Raw genomic sequence first — 18092 nt, forward strand, 5'->3', positions numbered from 1 at the left:
ATAACCCCACAATGGTCTCTAAGTGTTCAAGTGAAAGGAAGGGTCAACCAATGTTGCAAACTTCAGTCTTTTCTTACTTTAAGAAATTGTCAGGGCGCGGCTAGGTGGGGCAGTGGATAGAGCACGGGCCCTGGAGTCAGGAGTATCTGAGTTCAAATCCAGCCTCAGACACTTAACTTTTAATAGCTGTGTGACCCTGGGCAAGTCACTTAACCCCAATTGCCTCATGAAAAACAAAAACAAAAACAAAAAAAGAAATTGTCACTGCCACCCCAACCTTCAGCAATCACCACCCTGATCAATCAGCAGCCATCAACATCAAGGCAAGATCCTCTACCAGCAAAATAATTATGACTTGCTGAATGTTCAGGTGATAGTATTTTTTTAGCAATAAAGTATTTTTTTTAAATTAAGGTGTGGAATACTTTTAGACATAATTCTATTGCACACTTAATAGACTACAGTATAATGTAAAGATAAATTTTATATGTACTAAGAAACTAAAAAATTCATGAGACTTACTTTATTGTAATATTCATTTTATTACAGTGCTCCATAAGCAAATCAGCAATATCTCTGAGGTATGCTTCTATACAGGGTCAATGCAAATAGAGGATTGGGAAACTAGGAACTGAGCATTTGCTTAACATATATGCATATCTTAGTGAGATACTGGGTGTATATAATTTAACACATGGCAAAAAGGGGTTTGAATTGCCTTTCAGAAATGAAAACTATACTTTTCCCAGGCCGAGGTTTCTTCCTGAGATAGTCACTTTTTTTTCAAATTGTTATTGTTTTTCTGTTGATTCCAAATAACTACACAACATGGGATCCCACAAGCATAGTAAGAGCTGAAAATTGAAGATGAGGATAACCCACAGTACAATGTGCTCTATACCAGAGCTTAAACTTTTTCCACTCATGACTCCTTTTCATATGAGGAATTGTTATCCAACCCTGGGTGCATAGGTATATAAAATAGGTACACATACACTTTTACTGTTGTCAAATTTTTCATGACCCCCACATTTAGTTACCCTATATGGGGGTCACAACCTACAGTTTAAGAAGCTTTGCTCTATACTTTTTTTTTTTTTTTTTTTTTTTTTTTTAGTGAGGCAATTGGGGTTAAGTGACTTGCCCAGGGTCACACAGCCAGTAAGTGTCAAGTGTCTGAGGCCGGATTTGAACTCAGGTACTCCTGACTCCAGGGCCGGTGCTCTATCCACTGCGCCACCTATCTGCCCCTGCTCTATACTTCTTATAGGTAGTTTTTTGTTAAAGAATAACAGGAAAAAAAGAATCAAAATTGTGAATGTTAGTCTTTCCCCAGTTTTGATCAAGGATACCTCAAAGAATGTCTAGATCAGTCTCGCAAAGATTTAAAATCTATAAATTTTATATAAGTGACACAAGGAAACTGCTGCCCATCCTCTGAATCATCTTCTTTCTTTTGGTAGGAATATTATCTGTGCCTTTTTCCCCCATCTCACATCTTCCCAGTGAAAAGAACGTGGGTTCTGTCTGGATCCTGAATTCAGATCCCTTGGAATTTAGTCCCTCTGTGACCTGGGGCAAGATGCTTAATCTCCTTAGTCTCCACTTTTCTCCTCTTTAAAATAATAGTCTCTGAAGTTGACCCATGATTCTGTTCCTTTATTTGCGGTATCTTGAAATTCCTGCCTTGCCTCTGGTAGTGCCTCCGAAATCAGGCTGCCTTGTGCATATGATTGTTCTCATCTGGCCACCCTTCCCAAATTCACATGAAGCATCATTTTCCTTTTGGTTGTTGCTGAGTATTTTCTATGTTCAGTGTCTTCGAAAATTCTTTTCATTCAGAATATACAGTTATGACAGACCTTGGGATTGTCCATTTCAGTAAGAAAAGAATTTCAGCTTTGAAAAAGGCCAACACAGGAAAGCAAATCCATCTCATTGTTTATTTTAATCATTGTGTGAGAGGTGGCATATTAGAGAACAGAAGTGCTAAGCCATGGGCTAGAGCCATAAGCTTCTCTAGACTTTGAGACTGCAGACCCATCCAGGTTAAAATGTAATATAGAAATACTTAACAAAGGAAGTAAAATTACAGTGGGACATAGATAATAGTACGTTTTAAAAAATAAATCAATATGCTTCATCTAAGACACCTAACATGTGATTAGTGCTTCTCATTTCTTTTTGAGTTGGATGCCACTGGTTTAAAGGAGGAAGTACAGAACTACATTAAGGAAAATCAGAATTCAGATTCTTCCTTTGGCATTTATTAGCTGTGTGACCAGGAATAATACATGTAATTTGAATTTTCTCCAATTTCTTCAGCTAAAAAGTAAAAATAATTATACTTAGATTACTTATCCATTGTGTTTCTGCAAGGTTCTAAGTTGAGATAAGATACATAAAACAGGTTGAAGACTTTGAAAATATGATAGGAATAACAGGGTTCATAATGTGATGATAATAGTGATAATGATGGTGATGGTGGTGGTGGTGATGACGATATATGGACAAAAGAATTCTTGATTTGGGGCAGCTAGGTGGGGCAGTGGATAGAGCACCAGTCCTGGACTCAGGAGGACCTGAGTTCAAATCCAGTCTCAGACACTTGACACTTACTAGCTGTGTGATCCCGGGCAAGTCACTTAACCCCAATTGCCTCACTAAAAAAAAAAAAAAAGAATTTTTGATTGGCTCAGGGAATATTTTTAGTCTTGATTCTGGTATATTTGTACATTTTTTTAAATTTCATTTTTTGGGGCAATGAGGGTTAAGTGACTTGCCCAGGGTCACACAGATAGTGTCAAGTGTCTGAGGTCAGATTTGAACTCAGGTCCTGCTGAATCCAGGCCAGTGCTTTATCCACTGTGCCACCCAGCTACCCTCTATTTGCACGTTTTAGAAACAAACAGTTCTCCCCCAAAGTTCCCTTAATTTCTGATCTCTTCATTGTTATGAAAAATGTTTCTTACCATTAAACTGGAAGGAAAGGCCAGGCCCTTAGAGGCTTAATTAGCTTCTTGATTTCCTATCAAGCTAAGGAATGAATTAAGAAAGAAACATGAAGGTAGGACTCCTGAGTTATGTGTCGAACTCTCCATATGAGCCACTGATTTTTTTTTTCACCACTTTACTCAATGAATTGATCAGCCCAAGGACTCAGTTATTTAAAATAATGCATTTAGTTTTCTTTCAATTGCAATTTATTGACCTAAATCAATGAAATTACTTTTGTCATCATTTTATAGCCCCTGACCTAGTCCTGGGCTTTGTATTTATCTAATCTTCATTTTCTAAAACTTGTCTTTTGGGCTTTAGGTGAAAAGGTGAAGTAATATTGATGTGGGCAGAAAAGAATGAGACTTTCGCTAGAGACTTCATCCTGTTAGGATTATTGCATCCAAACCAGTATGGATTTCTATTCTTAACACTTATTTTCATCATTTTTATGGTGGCAATAATGGGGAACACAGCCTTGATTCTCCTTATCCGCCTTGACATTCAGCTCCACACTCCAATGTACTTCCTTCTCAGCCACCTCTCCTTCATGGATATCTTGCACATCTCCAACATCGTTCCCAAAATGGTCATTAACTTCATATCTGGCAGAAAGTCCATCCCATTTGCAGGTTGTGGATTCCAGATCTTCCTCTCCCTCATCTTTTTGGGTGCAGAATGTCTTCTTCTCACAGCCATGTCCTATGATCGCTATGTGGCCATCTGCAGGCCACTACATTATCCCTCCTCATGAACCATCGCATCAGTGTCCTCATGGCTGCTGGGTGCTGGCTTGTGGGAACCATCAACTCCACAATTCACACAACTTATGTACTGCACCTCCCCTTTTGTGGCACAAGGGCCATTGACCACTTTTTCTGTGAAATCCCAGCCATGTTGAAACTCTCCTGTGTTGACACATCACATTATGAAGGAGGAATCTATGTGAGTGCTGTGTTCTTCCTCTTAATTCCCTTTTCCATCATTCTTGCCTCTTATGGTCAGATTCTCCATACTGTGCTTCACATTAAATCTGCGGAGGCCCAGAAAAAAGCCTTCTCCACTTGTTCCTCCCATCTGGCTGTGGTTGTCATGTACTATGGGCCATTTATCTTTACATACATGAGGCCAAGATCCTATCATACTCCAGGTCAGGACAAGGTCTTGGCCATCTTATATACCATTCTCACTCCCATGCTCAACCCTATTATCTACAGCCTCAGAAATAAAGATGTCTTATGTGCCCTGAAGAAGGTTTTAGGAAAGACACTTAGACACAAAAATTAATATTGATTTAAAATTAGATTCAATGTCCATGGATGATCTGTTAGAAATGTGTGGAGAATATCCCAAGTAGCAATCATGATTTTCCCTGTTGACAACAAAAATAATTCTTCTTACTAACTTTAAAGAGACACAATGAAATCAAGTCAGCCAATTCACATTGTAGCCTTTCCCATGAAAACCTATTGACTTTTCTATTTATTTGTTTTATTTTATTTTATTTTAAATTTATGGAATAAATCAAGCATTTCCATAACTAATGTAATAAAAATGATGATTACACATGAAACTGCAAATCTCTTATATACAACTGGCTATTACTTTCAAATATACAATAACGTTATCATGTATTTTTTCTTCCCTCCTCCCACCTGAGATAACCACTATTAGACACAAATAGGTTTATATATGTCTGTGTGTATATACATACATACACATATATTATATATATGTATGTGTAATTATTCTATATATACACTCCTATTTATTAGTTATTTCTCTAAATACAGAGAACATCTTTCTTCATATGTGCTTTATAGTTAACTTGGGGATTTATAATAGTCAAAATAACTTCTTTCCTCAAAGTCATTCTTAAAACAATATTGTTCTTACTGTATATAATGTATTATTGATTCTGCTCATTTCACTTATTTCATGCATGCATTTCCATGTTTTTTCTAAGATCACTGAGCTCAGCATTTCTTATACCACAGTAGTATTCCATTACAACCATATACCAGAACTTGTTCAGCCATTTCCCAATTGATAGATTTTGTCACCATGAAGGGAGTTGTTATAAACATTTTAGAACATATTGCTTATTTTCCTCTTCCCCTAATTATCTTCAAAAATAGACCAAACACTGGTATTGTAGAGTGAAAGGGTATAAGTAGTTTAATAACTATTTGGGCATAATTCCAGATTGCCCTCTAAAATGGTTAGATCATTTCACAATTCCACCAACAATGAATTTGTATCCCAATTTTCCCACATGTAGAGAAAGTTATAAGAGTTAAATTCTATATCTGTAGGAAGTTCAACTCATGTATCAACCAGTGATCCAGAATCCTAGCTACTTGTTTGGATTCAGTGGTGCAAATGGAAAATGCAAGATCATCTGCAACCACACCATCATAAGTGAACCTTCTATTTATTCAAAATAAAAATATTTCCTTTTGTCAGTGGAGAAGAGGAATTTGTGTGTGTGTGTGTGTGTATGTGTGTGTGTGTGAATTATTCACTTTCTGAGAGTAAGTCCTGCTGTGAGCATGGATTGGTTTAATTCCAGCTAGTTCACCAGTGAGGAATTCATTGACAATGTCAAGCTCTGATACCAAGAACAACACAGTTTGATTGTACCTTTGATGCAGCCATGACAATGAAAGATTTATCCGTGAACCACAGAGCTTTTAAACAATTCATAAATATTATTATTATTTTTTTAAGTGAGGCAATTGGGGTCAAGTGACTTGCCCAGGGTCACACAGCTAGTAAGTGTTAAGTGTCGGAGGCCGGATTTGAACTCAGGTACTCCTGACTCCAGGGCCGGTGCTCTATCCACTGCGCCACCTAGCTGCCTCCGTAAATATTATTTTAATGTTTATCTACTACCCTCTCCATATGAAATTGTTGTCCAGTGGAGTGACTGAAACAGAAATCAATAACATCATTCTTGATATATGTTAAATTAGAATTCATGCAATAAATTCAACAAATAAATTTAAAAAATTTTCACTTCCCCTCTAACATTTTTCATTTCCCCTTTAATCATTTTAGCCAATCTGGTAGATATAAAATGATATCTCAATGTTGTTTTAATTTGCATTTCTCTAATCAATAATGATTTCGAGGGTTTTTATATGACTATAAATTGTTTTGATTTCTTCAAAATTTTTTTTCAGAAAATTGCCTGTTCATATACTTTGATCGTTTATCAACTGGAGAATGACTCATATTCTTTTATAGATTTAACAAAGTTATTTATATATTTGAGATATGAGACCTTTTTCTGAGAAGCTGTCTATAATATTTCCCCCATTTTCTGCTTTCTTTCTGATCTTGGCTATAGTTGCTCATCATATAAATCTTTTTTTTTAATGTAATGTAACTGAAATTATCCATTTTGCACCTAACTTTGCTCTCTATATCTTGTTTATTCATGAATACTTCAATTCATAAGTCTAATAACTAATGTGTTTCATCTTCTTATAATTATTTTGTAAAATATTTTTTATATCTATGTTGTGCAGCCATTTTTACCTTTTCTGGGTAAATGATGTAAGATCTTGGTCTATGCCCAGTTTCTGCCAAACTGCTATCCAGCTTTCCGAACAATTTTTGCTAAATAATGAATCCTTATCCCTAAATCCTAAGTCTTTACACTTGTCAAATACAAGGTAATTATGTTTATTCACTGCTGTAATTATATGTCTACTATATTTTGTTGATCTGCTTTTCTATTTCTTAGCCAGTACCAGATAGTTTTAATTATTATCTTAAAAGTTTAAGATCTGGTACTGCTAAGTCTCCTTTGCAGTGTTTTTTATTGATTCCTTTAATATTCTTAACTTTTTGTGTTGTTTTTTTTTAAATGAATTTCATTATTTATTTCTAATTCAGTAAAATATATTTGGTTATTTAATTGGGATGGCATTGAATATATATTTTGGGTAAAATTGTCATTTTTATTATAATAATCCTGCCTACCCATGAACAATTGGTATGTCTCCAATTATTCAAATCTAACTTTGTTTGTATAAAAAGTTTATTTTAATATAGTTTTGTTTATTTCCTGTGGTTTTGGTTTTTTGTTTTGTTTTGGTTTTTTGCCAGGTATATGCCAAAGTAGTTTATACTGTCTAGAATTATTTTAAATGGGGTATTTTTTACTATCTCCACTTGCAAAGTTTTATTTGTGATATATAGGAATATATGTGAATTTATTTTATAACATGCTACTTTGCATAAATTATTCATTTTTGTAACTAACTTTTTAGTTCAGTCTTTGGGATTTTGCAAATATATCATCATATCATCTTCAAAAACATAGTTTTATTACCTCATTCCCTATTCTGATTCCTTCTATTTCTTTTCATTGCTATGGCTAGTATTTCAGATACAAATTTGAAAAATATTGCTAACAGTGGGGATCTTTGTTTCACACCTGATATTACTGAGAAGGCCTCTAGCTTATCCCCATTATAAATAATGCTTGCTGATGATTTTAGACAAATGCTTTTTTGCAATTTAAAGAAAAATCCATTTATACCCATACTTTCATGTTTTTAATAGAATGAGTGTTGAATTTTATCAAACACTTCTTGTACATATATTGATATAATTATTTGTGGATTCCCCCCTTTTTTATTGACATAATTAATTATGTTACTTGTTTTCCTTTTCTTGAAGTATCCCTGTATTCCTGGTATAAATCCCAATTGATCATAATGCATAATCTTTGTACCATATTTTTGTAATCTTTTAGCTAATATTTTAAAATTAATATTCATTCATGAAATTATTATATAGTTTTCTTTTTCCTGTTTTTGCTCTTCCTGGTTTAGGTATCAGTATCATATTTGTTTCATAAAAGGAATTTGGTAGAATTCCTTCTTTGCCTATTCTTCCAAATAATTCATTTAATATTAGAATTACCTTTAGAATTAGTTTGTCTTTAAATGATTGATAGAATTCACTTATAAATCCACATGGTCCTGGTGCTTTTCTCTTAGGAATCTCATCTATGGCATGTTCAATTTCTTTTTCTAAATTTTTTTTAGATATTCTATTTTCTCTTCTGTTAATCTAGGTACTTTATTTTTATTGTTGTTGTAAATGTTCTACCATTTTCACTTAAATTGTTAAATTTATGGCCATACAATTGGGCAAAATACCTCCTTATAATTGCTTTAATTTCATCCTCATTGGTGGTATATTCACTCTTTCCATTTTTTTATATTAATGATATGGTTTTCTTCTCTCTTTTTAAATCAAATTAACCAGTTTTTTATTATTTTATTCTTTTTTTCATAAAACCAACTCCCAGTCTTATTTATTAATTTAATGTTTTTTAACTCTCAATTTTATTAATCTCACCTTTAATTTTCATGATTTTAAATTCAGTGTTTAATTTGGAATTTTTAAATTGTTCTTTTTCTAGTTTTTTTTTAATTGTGTAACCAATTCATTAATCTGCCCAGTGTGTGCTTATATACACAAACATATAGATGAATATATTTTAATGTTACCAATTTATCCTTCTATCTATCTGACTTTTGCTTTTCATTCTTCCCATATTACCAACCTACCTCCTTTTCTGTTGTGTAATAGAACATGAAGTCCTTGGGAACCTGGGCTGTCTACTTTTTTTCTATACTTATTCTTGGTGCATAACAATGTGCTGTATACACAATGCACATTGTACCCTTCTCCTGAGTCCCTCTCCCTTATTATTTCACTGTAATGAGCCTTGAATCATTCCTATCATTTACTACCTTCACTCCTACAAACATGTAGCTGAACAAAAATAAGAAAATCATGTAACTGTTCTGAATGGGAAACTACACATTCACAATTACTGATCTCAACTGAGCCCTCACTGCTGCAAGGATACCTACTACATCTGCCTTGCCAACTCATTATTCTACTCTCCACACTATCTCCTTCACTCCATTTCACATGATGAAGTACCTTTAATCTTTTAGAAGGCTAACCCCTCTAGACCTGCTCAAATGATTCATTCCTTTCTGTGTCCTCCAACAGATTGTGCCCCTCTGTTATCCTTAATGGATCACTTCTTTTCAATATCCCCCTGTCTACTTGCTCATTTCCTACTATCTACAGACATGCACATGTCTCCTCCATCCTAAAAAGAAATCCTCACTTGATTCTTCTATCCTTGCTAATGATCATATTATATCTCCTCTGCCTTTTGGGGATAAATTCCATGAAAAGTCCAACTACACTACATAACTCTCCTTCTCTCTTCTCACTCTCTCTTTAGTCACTTATAATCTAACTTCAGATCTGATCATTCCACTAAAATCGCTCTATCCAAAGTTACTAACGATATCTTGGTCGTCAAAATTAATGGCCTTTTCACAGTCCACATTCTCCTTGACCTTGCTGCAGCCTTGGACAGTGTTGATTACTCTCTTCTCTTTGATGGCATCTACTGAGTTTTCAAGATACTCACTCTTTCCCAGTTCTCCTCCTACCCATCTGACCATTCCTTCTCTGTCTCCTTTGCTGGATCCTCCCATAGGTCATGCCCTCTAATGATAGGTCTACCAAAGGGTTCTATCCTGGGCCCTCTTCTATTATTCTTTATCTCATCAGCAACCATGTATTTAATGACTATCTCTATGCTAATGTAACGATTGGAATAACGCCACCTGCTGGATACTAACTGTAGAAGAGTTCTGCCCATGAAGCGAAGGTCTTTGAGGGCAAGACCAGGAGTCTTGTCTTTGGTATCAGGAAGTGACGCGGACTAGTGGGAGGAGGAAGGAAGAGACTGGCGCTCAGTCTCGCTCTCTTTCCTGAGGACGCTGGCGGAGAAGGGAGCTAGAAATGTGCTCTCCCTTTAATAGATAGGAATCTAGACCTTTCTCTCTCTCTTTACCAAATTCTTATTCTCCTTAATAAATGCTTAAAGTCTAACTCTTGCTAAAGCTTATAATTTATTGGCGACCACTCATTAGATATTTTAGACAGACTAGCTAGAATTTTAGCCCTTAACAGATTTTTTTTTTTTTTTTTTTTTGGTTTTCTAGATAGACCTTTTTATTTATAGTTATGATAGTCACAAGGTGATGTTGGTTAGAAGGATAGGAAAGTAGAAACACAATACAAATCGTCTTAAGTCTAAGCTTAGTCTATATTCCTTATAACAACTCACCAAACCGACAAGGCCACCAACCGACAAGGCCACCTTTTGACAGAGCGAGAGAGTCCCTGCCGCGCCGTCAGGAGTCCCGCCAAGCAGGCAAAAAAAAAAGGCTACTTCCGTTCTCTCCACCCCGGAAGTCAAAAAAAAAAACAACCCGGCAGGCAGTCTGACATGCGCAGCAGGCGGACTGTTCATCTCCTCCCCAAAAGGGTGGTCCTTGAAAAACTGGCGTCTTTCAGTTATCCTAACCGACTGTTAAAAACTTTCATATTTTACCACATTTCCCCCCTTAAGCCAGGTGTAGGAGCGAGATGGGTGGGATGAATACTTCCAGCCATCTGTACAATATTGTGGGGAAAAATAAAATAAAATATTAAACCAAGAGAATCCAACCTCAACATTTGTCAAAAGCCGTTCCCTCGGCCATACCTTGACTTCATGCATGTCTCCCCTCATGTGACAGTTCAGTGTCTGCTCTTGCATGTATTCCTCTTGTGATTGGATGGCATCTTGGCCAACTGGCATCTGATAACTCAGAATAAAGGTAATTAGTGTCTTAAATGATAAGTTCCCATAATCCAAGTCTCATATGGATTTAAAAATTGAGGATAATAAATGATTGCAAAAAATGTGAAAAGTTTTCTTTTTTTTTCAAAAAAAGTTTTCTTTGAGATTCTGTTGTGCTTTAACTTGTATTTAAATATGTTCTGATTTTTCACAAAAGTAATTGTATACTAAAAAAAAAAAGGGGTATTATTTGAAATTGTTGCATAATTATATATTGTGTTCTGAGTCAAGATGTATTCACATTTTTTGCAATCATTTATTATCCTCAATTTTTAAATCCATATGAGACTTGGATTATGGGAACTTATCATTTAAGACACTAATTACCTTTATTCTGAGTTATCAGATGCCAGTTGGCCAAGATGCCATCCAATCACAAGAGGAATACATGCAAGAGCAGACACTGAACTGTCACATGAGGGGAGACATGCATGAAGTCAAGGTATGGCCGAGGGAACGGCTTTTGACAAATGTTGAGGTTGGATTCTCTTGGTTTAATATTTTATTTTATTTTTCCCCACAATATTGTACAGATGGCTGGAAGTATTCATCCCACCCATCTCGCTCCTACACCTGGCTTCTATGCTCCCTCCTATATGCCTGATGCCATGGACATCTCAATCCCATGCATCTGATTAAGTCTGACTCAGTTTCCTCCAATATGTTCAGTGGCATGGACATATATTCCATCCACCTATTTTAAGACTGGCATACTGCATGGGCAGTACATATTGCTCAAGTGTGGGAATGCTCATATCCCATCATTTCTCTGTTCTTTTATGGTAACCCCCATAATTATCTCAGGTGTCATGATAAATACAGTGTTGAATTTGGCCTTGACACCTGTTACCAATTATATTAGATTTTTAAATTTCTCATAGTGGCATGAGGATAATTAGGCAGATGATGCAAAAAGTGATGAAACAAAGATAAAAATTATTTTTAATAATTAATATCGTAGCAATTGTCTTCTCAATTACCCTCCATAAGGGGGGGACTATAGTAATATTATAATTTTAAAGAATGGTTCAATTTTTGTTTTATTATATGTTTCATGTGTAACAACTAAGATTCTGAATTCCCTTAGACATGTTTTTGAGAACTTTCATTGTTTGATTTGATTATTGACAAAGCTATTTTAAAGTTGTGTTAAGCTCAATTTTGTAGGAAATTTTCCTGGCTGATTACCAGCATCCACACATCAACCCCTGAAAAGACTTCCATTCCACGACTACACCTAGAGGACATCTGAGAAAAGACTTTCAGAGACTTTAAATGAACAGTTTTGATTTGTTGTTTTTGTTGTTTTTTTTCTCTTTCTGTTATAATATACACCATCTGTAACATGTATTCTCTGCAGAGGCCCTCCCTTTGCAAGACTAATGTCAAAGCGTCGGTTCATGAGGACAAAAAAAAAATCGCCCCTCTGGACAAAACTTTCCTTTCTTCCTTTTCTATATTGTTGTTCACATATTATTAGTTAGCAATAGTTATTATATTCTTTTTACTGTTCCGTCAAGGAAACATTTTGTTTCTTGAGGAACAACAGGGGGGACTGTAACGATTGGAATAACGCCACCTGCTGGATACTAACTGTAGAAGAGTTCTGCCCATGAAGCGAAGGTCTTTGAGGGCAAGACCAGGAGTCTTGTCTTTGGTATCAGGAAGTGACGCGGACTAGTGGGAGGAGGAAGGAAGAGACTGGCGCTCAGTCTCGCTCTCTTTCCTGAGGACGCTGGCGGAGAAGGGAGCTAGAAATGTGCTCTCCCTTTAATAGATAGGAATCTAGACCTTTCTCTCTCTCTTTACCAAATTCTTATTCTCCTTAATAAATGCTTAAAGTCTAACTCTTGCTAAAGCTTATAATTTATTGGCGACCACTCATTAGATATTTTAGACAGACTAGCTAGAATTTTAGCCCTTAACACTAATGATCCTTAAATCTCTTTGTCCTGCCCAATCTCCCTGATGACCTCTAATCTTGCATTTCTAACTGTAACTTTCACACATTTCCAATTAGGAATCTAATAGACAACTTAAGTTCAAAATGTCCAATACCAAACTCATAACCTATCCCCTTACCACTGCCCCCCCAGCTTCCCTATTATTGTCAAAGGCAACATCATCCTCCCATTCCCACAGGATAACAACCAACAAGTCATCCTGAACATTTCACTATCTCTCATCCCTCATATCCAATCTGTTGCCAAGGTCTATTGATTTTCCATTTATAAAATCTCTCAAATATGTTATCTCCAATGTCATACCTGGGCTACTTCAATAATCTACCAGTAGGTTTGCCTTCTTCAAGCCTCTCCCCACTTCAGTCTATCCTATACTCAGTCACTAAAGTGATTTTCCTAAAGTACAGAAAACAATTGTTATTAACACTCATTCTAAGTCTTCACAACCTAAACAATGAGCTATAGAGGCTTGCTAAATTAGGCCATCTTTTGTCTCAATTCTTACCTTGCTCTTACTCATTGAATGGGCATTTCCTCAGACAAAATGAGACCTGGGAAAGATCTTAATTTAGAAAGACCAGTCACTCATTGCTTTCTGGCCTTCTTCCAACTACAAATTCTCATTAAACAAATAAAGACAGAATTAAATAATTGTTGAAATATAGATGGCTCATGACTAGGTGAGTTAATAGAATAAAAATTACATTACTATCTAAACTAATATACTTATAAAATTGGTAATTTATAATCCAAATTAAAATATCAAAATACTACCTTATAGGGGCAGCTAGGTGGTGCAGTGGATAAAGCACCGGCCCTGGATTCAGGAGTACCTAAGTTCAAATCTAGCCTCAGACACTTAACATTTACTAGCTGTGTGACCCTGGGCAAACCACTTAACCCCAATTGCCTCACCAAAAAAAAAAATACTACCTTATAGAACTAGACAGAAATGATAACAAAATTCATCTGGAGGTATAAAAGGCCAAGAATACCTAGAGACATAATATAAAAAGTGGAAAAGAATAAAACCTACTGAATCTTATTTGAATACATCAATAATTAAAGCAATTTGGTGTTAGCTAAGAAATAGAGGAATGGATCACTAGGACAGATTTCTTACAAAATATATGGAAGTAATGAGCACAGTGACATAGTGTTTCGATAAACCCAGTGATCCTAGCTTAGTAGCTAAGACTCATTATTTAATTTTTTTTAAAGCCTTTGAAAAAACTGGAAATCAGAAACTAGTACTGATCAACATCAAATACTAGTACTGACCAACATCTCACATCATATATTAAGTCCTGAGTGATTCCATTAATTGAACATGAAGGATGCCATCACAAACAAATTATAGGAGCAAGGAAAAAGAGAAGTCTTTCATGGTCATGGTCATGGTCAAAGAAATGACAAAGACAGTCCTCTACCAGGAACCTTCAATTTAAAGTTAAGCAAGTCCCTTCTCATATCTGAAAGTCAGTCTGTATACATTTAAATGAAGGGATTGAATGAAGTAACTTCTAAGAGTTATGAGCAACTCAGAAAACCTCTCTTCACTATTACTCAGTCTCAATATAAAAGCCAACAATAATCACCAGACAGATGTTGTATGAATGGTGGTGTGTCTGTGGGTCCAGGATCAAAGAAATGCCCACATAAACACACTCAAGTGCAGTATTTGGGGTAAAATTAGGAGATGGCTATAAAGGTGCTGCCTGAGGGTCTAGGCAGCGCAGTGGCCACAGAAACAGAAGGTTTAAGCAAACCAGATAATGGGAAAGAACATATATATAATTTCAATTCTGCCTTTCCCTTTTGAAAGTAGCTTTGGAAATTGCATCAGGACCAGCCAAGAAGTAGCATCCAATGGATCTGTTAATGAATATCATGTTTAGAGGTGAGAAGGCCATCAAAACTAGGACTAGAGCATCACATCTTTAGAGTTGAAAGAAACATTTGAGATCACCAAGTCCAACATCCTCATTTTAAAAATGAGGAAACAGAGGAAGTTAAGTGACTTAATCAAAGTTATTTAAGCAGTAAGTGCCAGAGCCTGAATGCAAAGCCAGGTCTTTCTGACTGCAGATATACTATTGGCAAGGAATCATTTAGGCAAGTCTGTGTAAAGTCATTCTTTATTTTTATTGAAGATTCAAATATAAGCAATACTTCAACAACTAAATACAGCTTACATTGATGTGATAAGCTAGCATGTATAAAGTACTCTGAGATTATCCAAGCCCTTTACTTAGATGATCCCATCTGGTCCTCACAACAACACTATGATTCAGGTGCTATTACCCTCAATTTAAGAATGAGAAAACTGAGGCTAAGATAAGCTAAGGTACTTGCCCAGTGTCACACTTCTAGGAAGTAGCTCAAGCAGGATTGTAATGCCATTCTTTCTGGCTCTATGTCCAATACCCTAACCACTACTCTATCTAGCACTTTCCAATGTACAAAGAATGTTTATCACTACTGTCCTTTGATGAAAGTATTGGGAATCATTTTACTGTTGAGCCAAGGGAACAAGATTCCAGTAAGTACCAGAGATGTGACTAAAGCATCGTTTTTATTGATATTTCAAGTCCACTCTCTTTATCATACCATTGTGCCTCCCTTGAAATTTTAATTAGAAGAAAGGAATGACATAAATGTGAGAGAACATATAAGCACAGCAGTCTATAATCTCCCCAGAAGAACGTCAGTTTCTTTGCCAAGGATAGGGTAAACATGGTTTGTTTTCAGTGCAGAGAGAAGGTTGCATTTTAAAACCCCTGCCTGGGCCAGAAGCCTATGGTTGCTATAGAGACAGAGAGAGAGTTGTTCGTTCTACATCTTGTGCATATTGGGCATCTGCAGAGCAAGGAGAATATGGATGGGATTGTAGGCAGCTCCAGAGGTAACAAAAGTACTACAGATCTTTAAGTTAGGTAAGAGGAGGATTATGCCCAGTCAGAGATGGTAGAAGAAGGCATAAAGATGTAGATTTCAATGTGTCTGAGTCTGACCTCCAAGGTGTACATTTTTGTGTTTGTCAGTGTATATGAGTGTATTTGTGAGTGTGGAGGTGGGAAAGGGGGGAATTAGAAGAGTCGGTGTATGTCTGAATGAAGCATCCTCAGGAAGTCTTGGAGCGGAAGCCAGGTTGGTGTTTGCTATCATTTGAACTACTGTGGTTCTGGCATTAACCATGGCCACTTTCTTGCTCTCACCAGACCTTCAAAAGACAATATAAGGCAATTGTATTGTGTTGTTTAGAACATCCCAGGAATCTTGGTACCCAAGTTGATTTCACAAAGCAATAAACTCACTGACTAGTCAAAGTGGGGTATCCCCATTTCTTCCTCCAGTGCCTCTTGCAGAAAGAAATGCAAATGCAAATCAGTGTGCCATTGAATTGTTGAGTGCCCTGAAAAGCAAAGAGGATTTTAGCTGGTGAGGCAACACCTGTCAGAGCCAAGATTCGAGTCTTCCCTCTCTAGTTCTAATGCTCCTGCCATCAGGCCAAACTGTCTCTCCTGAAAAGAAAAGAGGCTTCCAGTCGGGGTGCTAGTAAATGTTTAACTGACTCTCCAAAAAAAAGTATTCTTGACACAATTTTCTTTTAATTTGAATATTAATATTTTTGATCATTTTATGTCTAAACAATTAACAAAACAATAAATTATGCCCTGATGGATAGAAATCTGCTGATTCCCAAGGTATCGATGCTCCCACCGAAAATTTAACAATCAGTTTTTGTGATCCAATTTAAGCTGGCTCCAGCACACCTCATCTTCTAAATCTACAATTCTAAAACTGCCCTCATTACCAGACATGTAGGCTGCCCTCCTTGCTCTTCCATGTCAAGTTCAGCAAGCCCCTTCTCATTTCTGGAAATCAGGATTCAAATTTTTAAAAGAAGAGACTGCATTAGATATCTTCTAAAAGCTATGGCTAGCTCAGAAATTGTCTGTTTGATGTATTTGCAATGATTGAGTGTCAGTGTATTCCCTCTTGGTCTGTTCTTGGTGAATGTACAAGCCAACAATCATCTCCAGAGAGAAGATGATGTATGGATGATGGTGTGCTTGTACGTCCAGAGGCAGGGATGTACAAATAAATGAGCTCAGGGGAAGTGTTTGGGGCAGAGATGGGGGCTGATTGTAGAGGTGGTCTCTGAGGACTTAGGCAACACAATCACTGCAGAAAGAGATGTCAGCACACCTGACAATTTCAGAGAACATATATAGGGTTGCAGTTCTGCCTTCCCTTGCAGCAGCTGCCTTCAGGAATTGCATCAGGACCAGCTGAGCAATAGCAGCCTATTAGTCTGTTGGTCATCATTTGTAAAGGTGAGATGGACATCAAAACTGGGATTACTGAGATCACATATTTAAAGTTGGAAGGACACTTTGAAATCATCATGTCTGACCTCCTCATTTTACAGATGACGAAACTGAGGCCAAGTAAGATTAAGTTGCTTGCCCAGGTTCTCATAATCAGTAAGAGAGATAATTCAAAGTCAGGTCATTTTGACTCAAAGTCCAGTGCTCCATATTCTATGCCAAGCAAATGCAGGGGTGGATCTGTACAAAGTCATTGACAATTTCCATTGAGGACTAGATGGTAAGACATTCTTCAACAGCTAAATCCTCATAGCAGCTCACATTTATATAGTATTTTCCTTATAGAGAACATCCAAATATTTAAATACAACTTAAAGATGAGAGATAGAACTGAGGTTAATAGAAGTGTAATAAGTTACAAGAGTGTGACTAAAACCCAGATTTTTATAAGCTTTATCATTATTTCAAATCAACTCTTTCCATCATATATTGTCACTTTACCTGAAGTTTAAATTAGACAAAGGGACAAACTCCTAGATATATGGAGAACCAACAGAAAAACTCTGTGGAACTTCCTTCTCTGAGGATCACCACAAAAAAGCAGATTCTCTTGTCAAGAACAGGGCAGAAGGTTCTACATAGGGAGTCTATAATTGTTTGAGGGAGACATTTTGTAGTAACATACCACACGTGTAAGGGCTCTGAAAAGCAAGGAAAGTAGGAAGCAATAGACAGCTGTGCAATTGTGTGTGGAAATATGGAAGAGGGATGTGAGGGAAAGATGTGCAAAAAGAATAAGTGATGTCAGAGTGTGACAGCGTCCTGGAGTGGCCTTGGAGTCAGGAAGTTTGCCGTTTTTGAGCTGTCCTGTCTCTGACACTGATGCCAATTACTCCATTCCTCACACCTGAGCTCCAATCCTCAGCTTGACACCTCAAAAACAGATATTCAGTACATGATTACCAAGCTCTGTGCGATGACTGAGGAACTCGATGGCTGGGAACAATTACTGTATTTCAGGATGGAGAAAACTCCAGGGTTAAATTGATTGATTAT

General features: G+C 36.5%; 1 protein-coding gene across 1 annotated transcript; it reads left to right on the forward strand.

Annotated features, from left to right (window-relative positions):
* The first annotated feature begins 3337 nt into the window (after positions 1-3337).
* Positions 3338-4284, forward strand: LOC122751732 (olfactory receptor 2AJ1-like). The gene is given in 2 exon segments (XM_043998880.1): positions 3338-3740; positions 3743-4284. Coding segments are annotated over 2 exon segments (942 nt in total). The 5' UTR covers positions 3338-3340.
* Positions 4285-18092: the final 13808 nt, after the last annotated feature.

Source organism: Dromiciops gliroides, chromosome 3, assembly GCF_019393635.1.
Source record: "Dromiciops gliroides isolate mDroGli1 chromosome 3, mDroGli1.pri, whole genome shotgun sequence".
Taxonomy (NCBI): domain Eukaryota; kingdom Metazoa; phylum Chordata; class Mammalia; order Microbiotheria; family Microbiotheriidae; genus Dromiciops; species Dromiciops gliroides.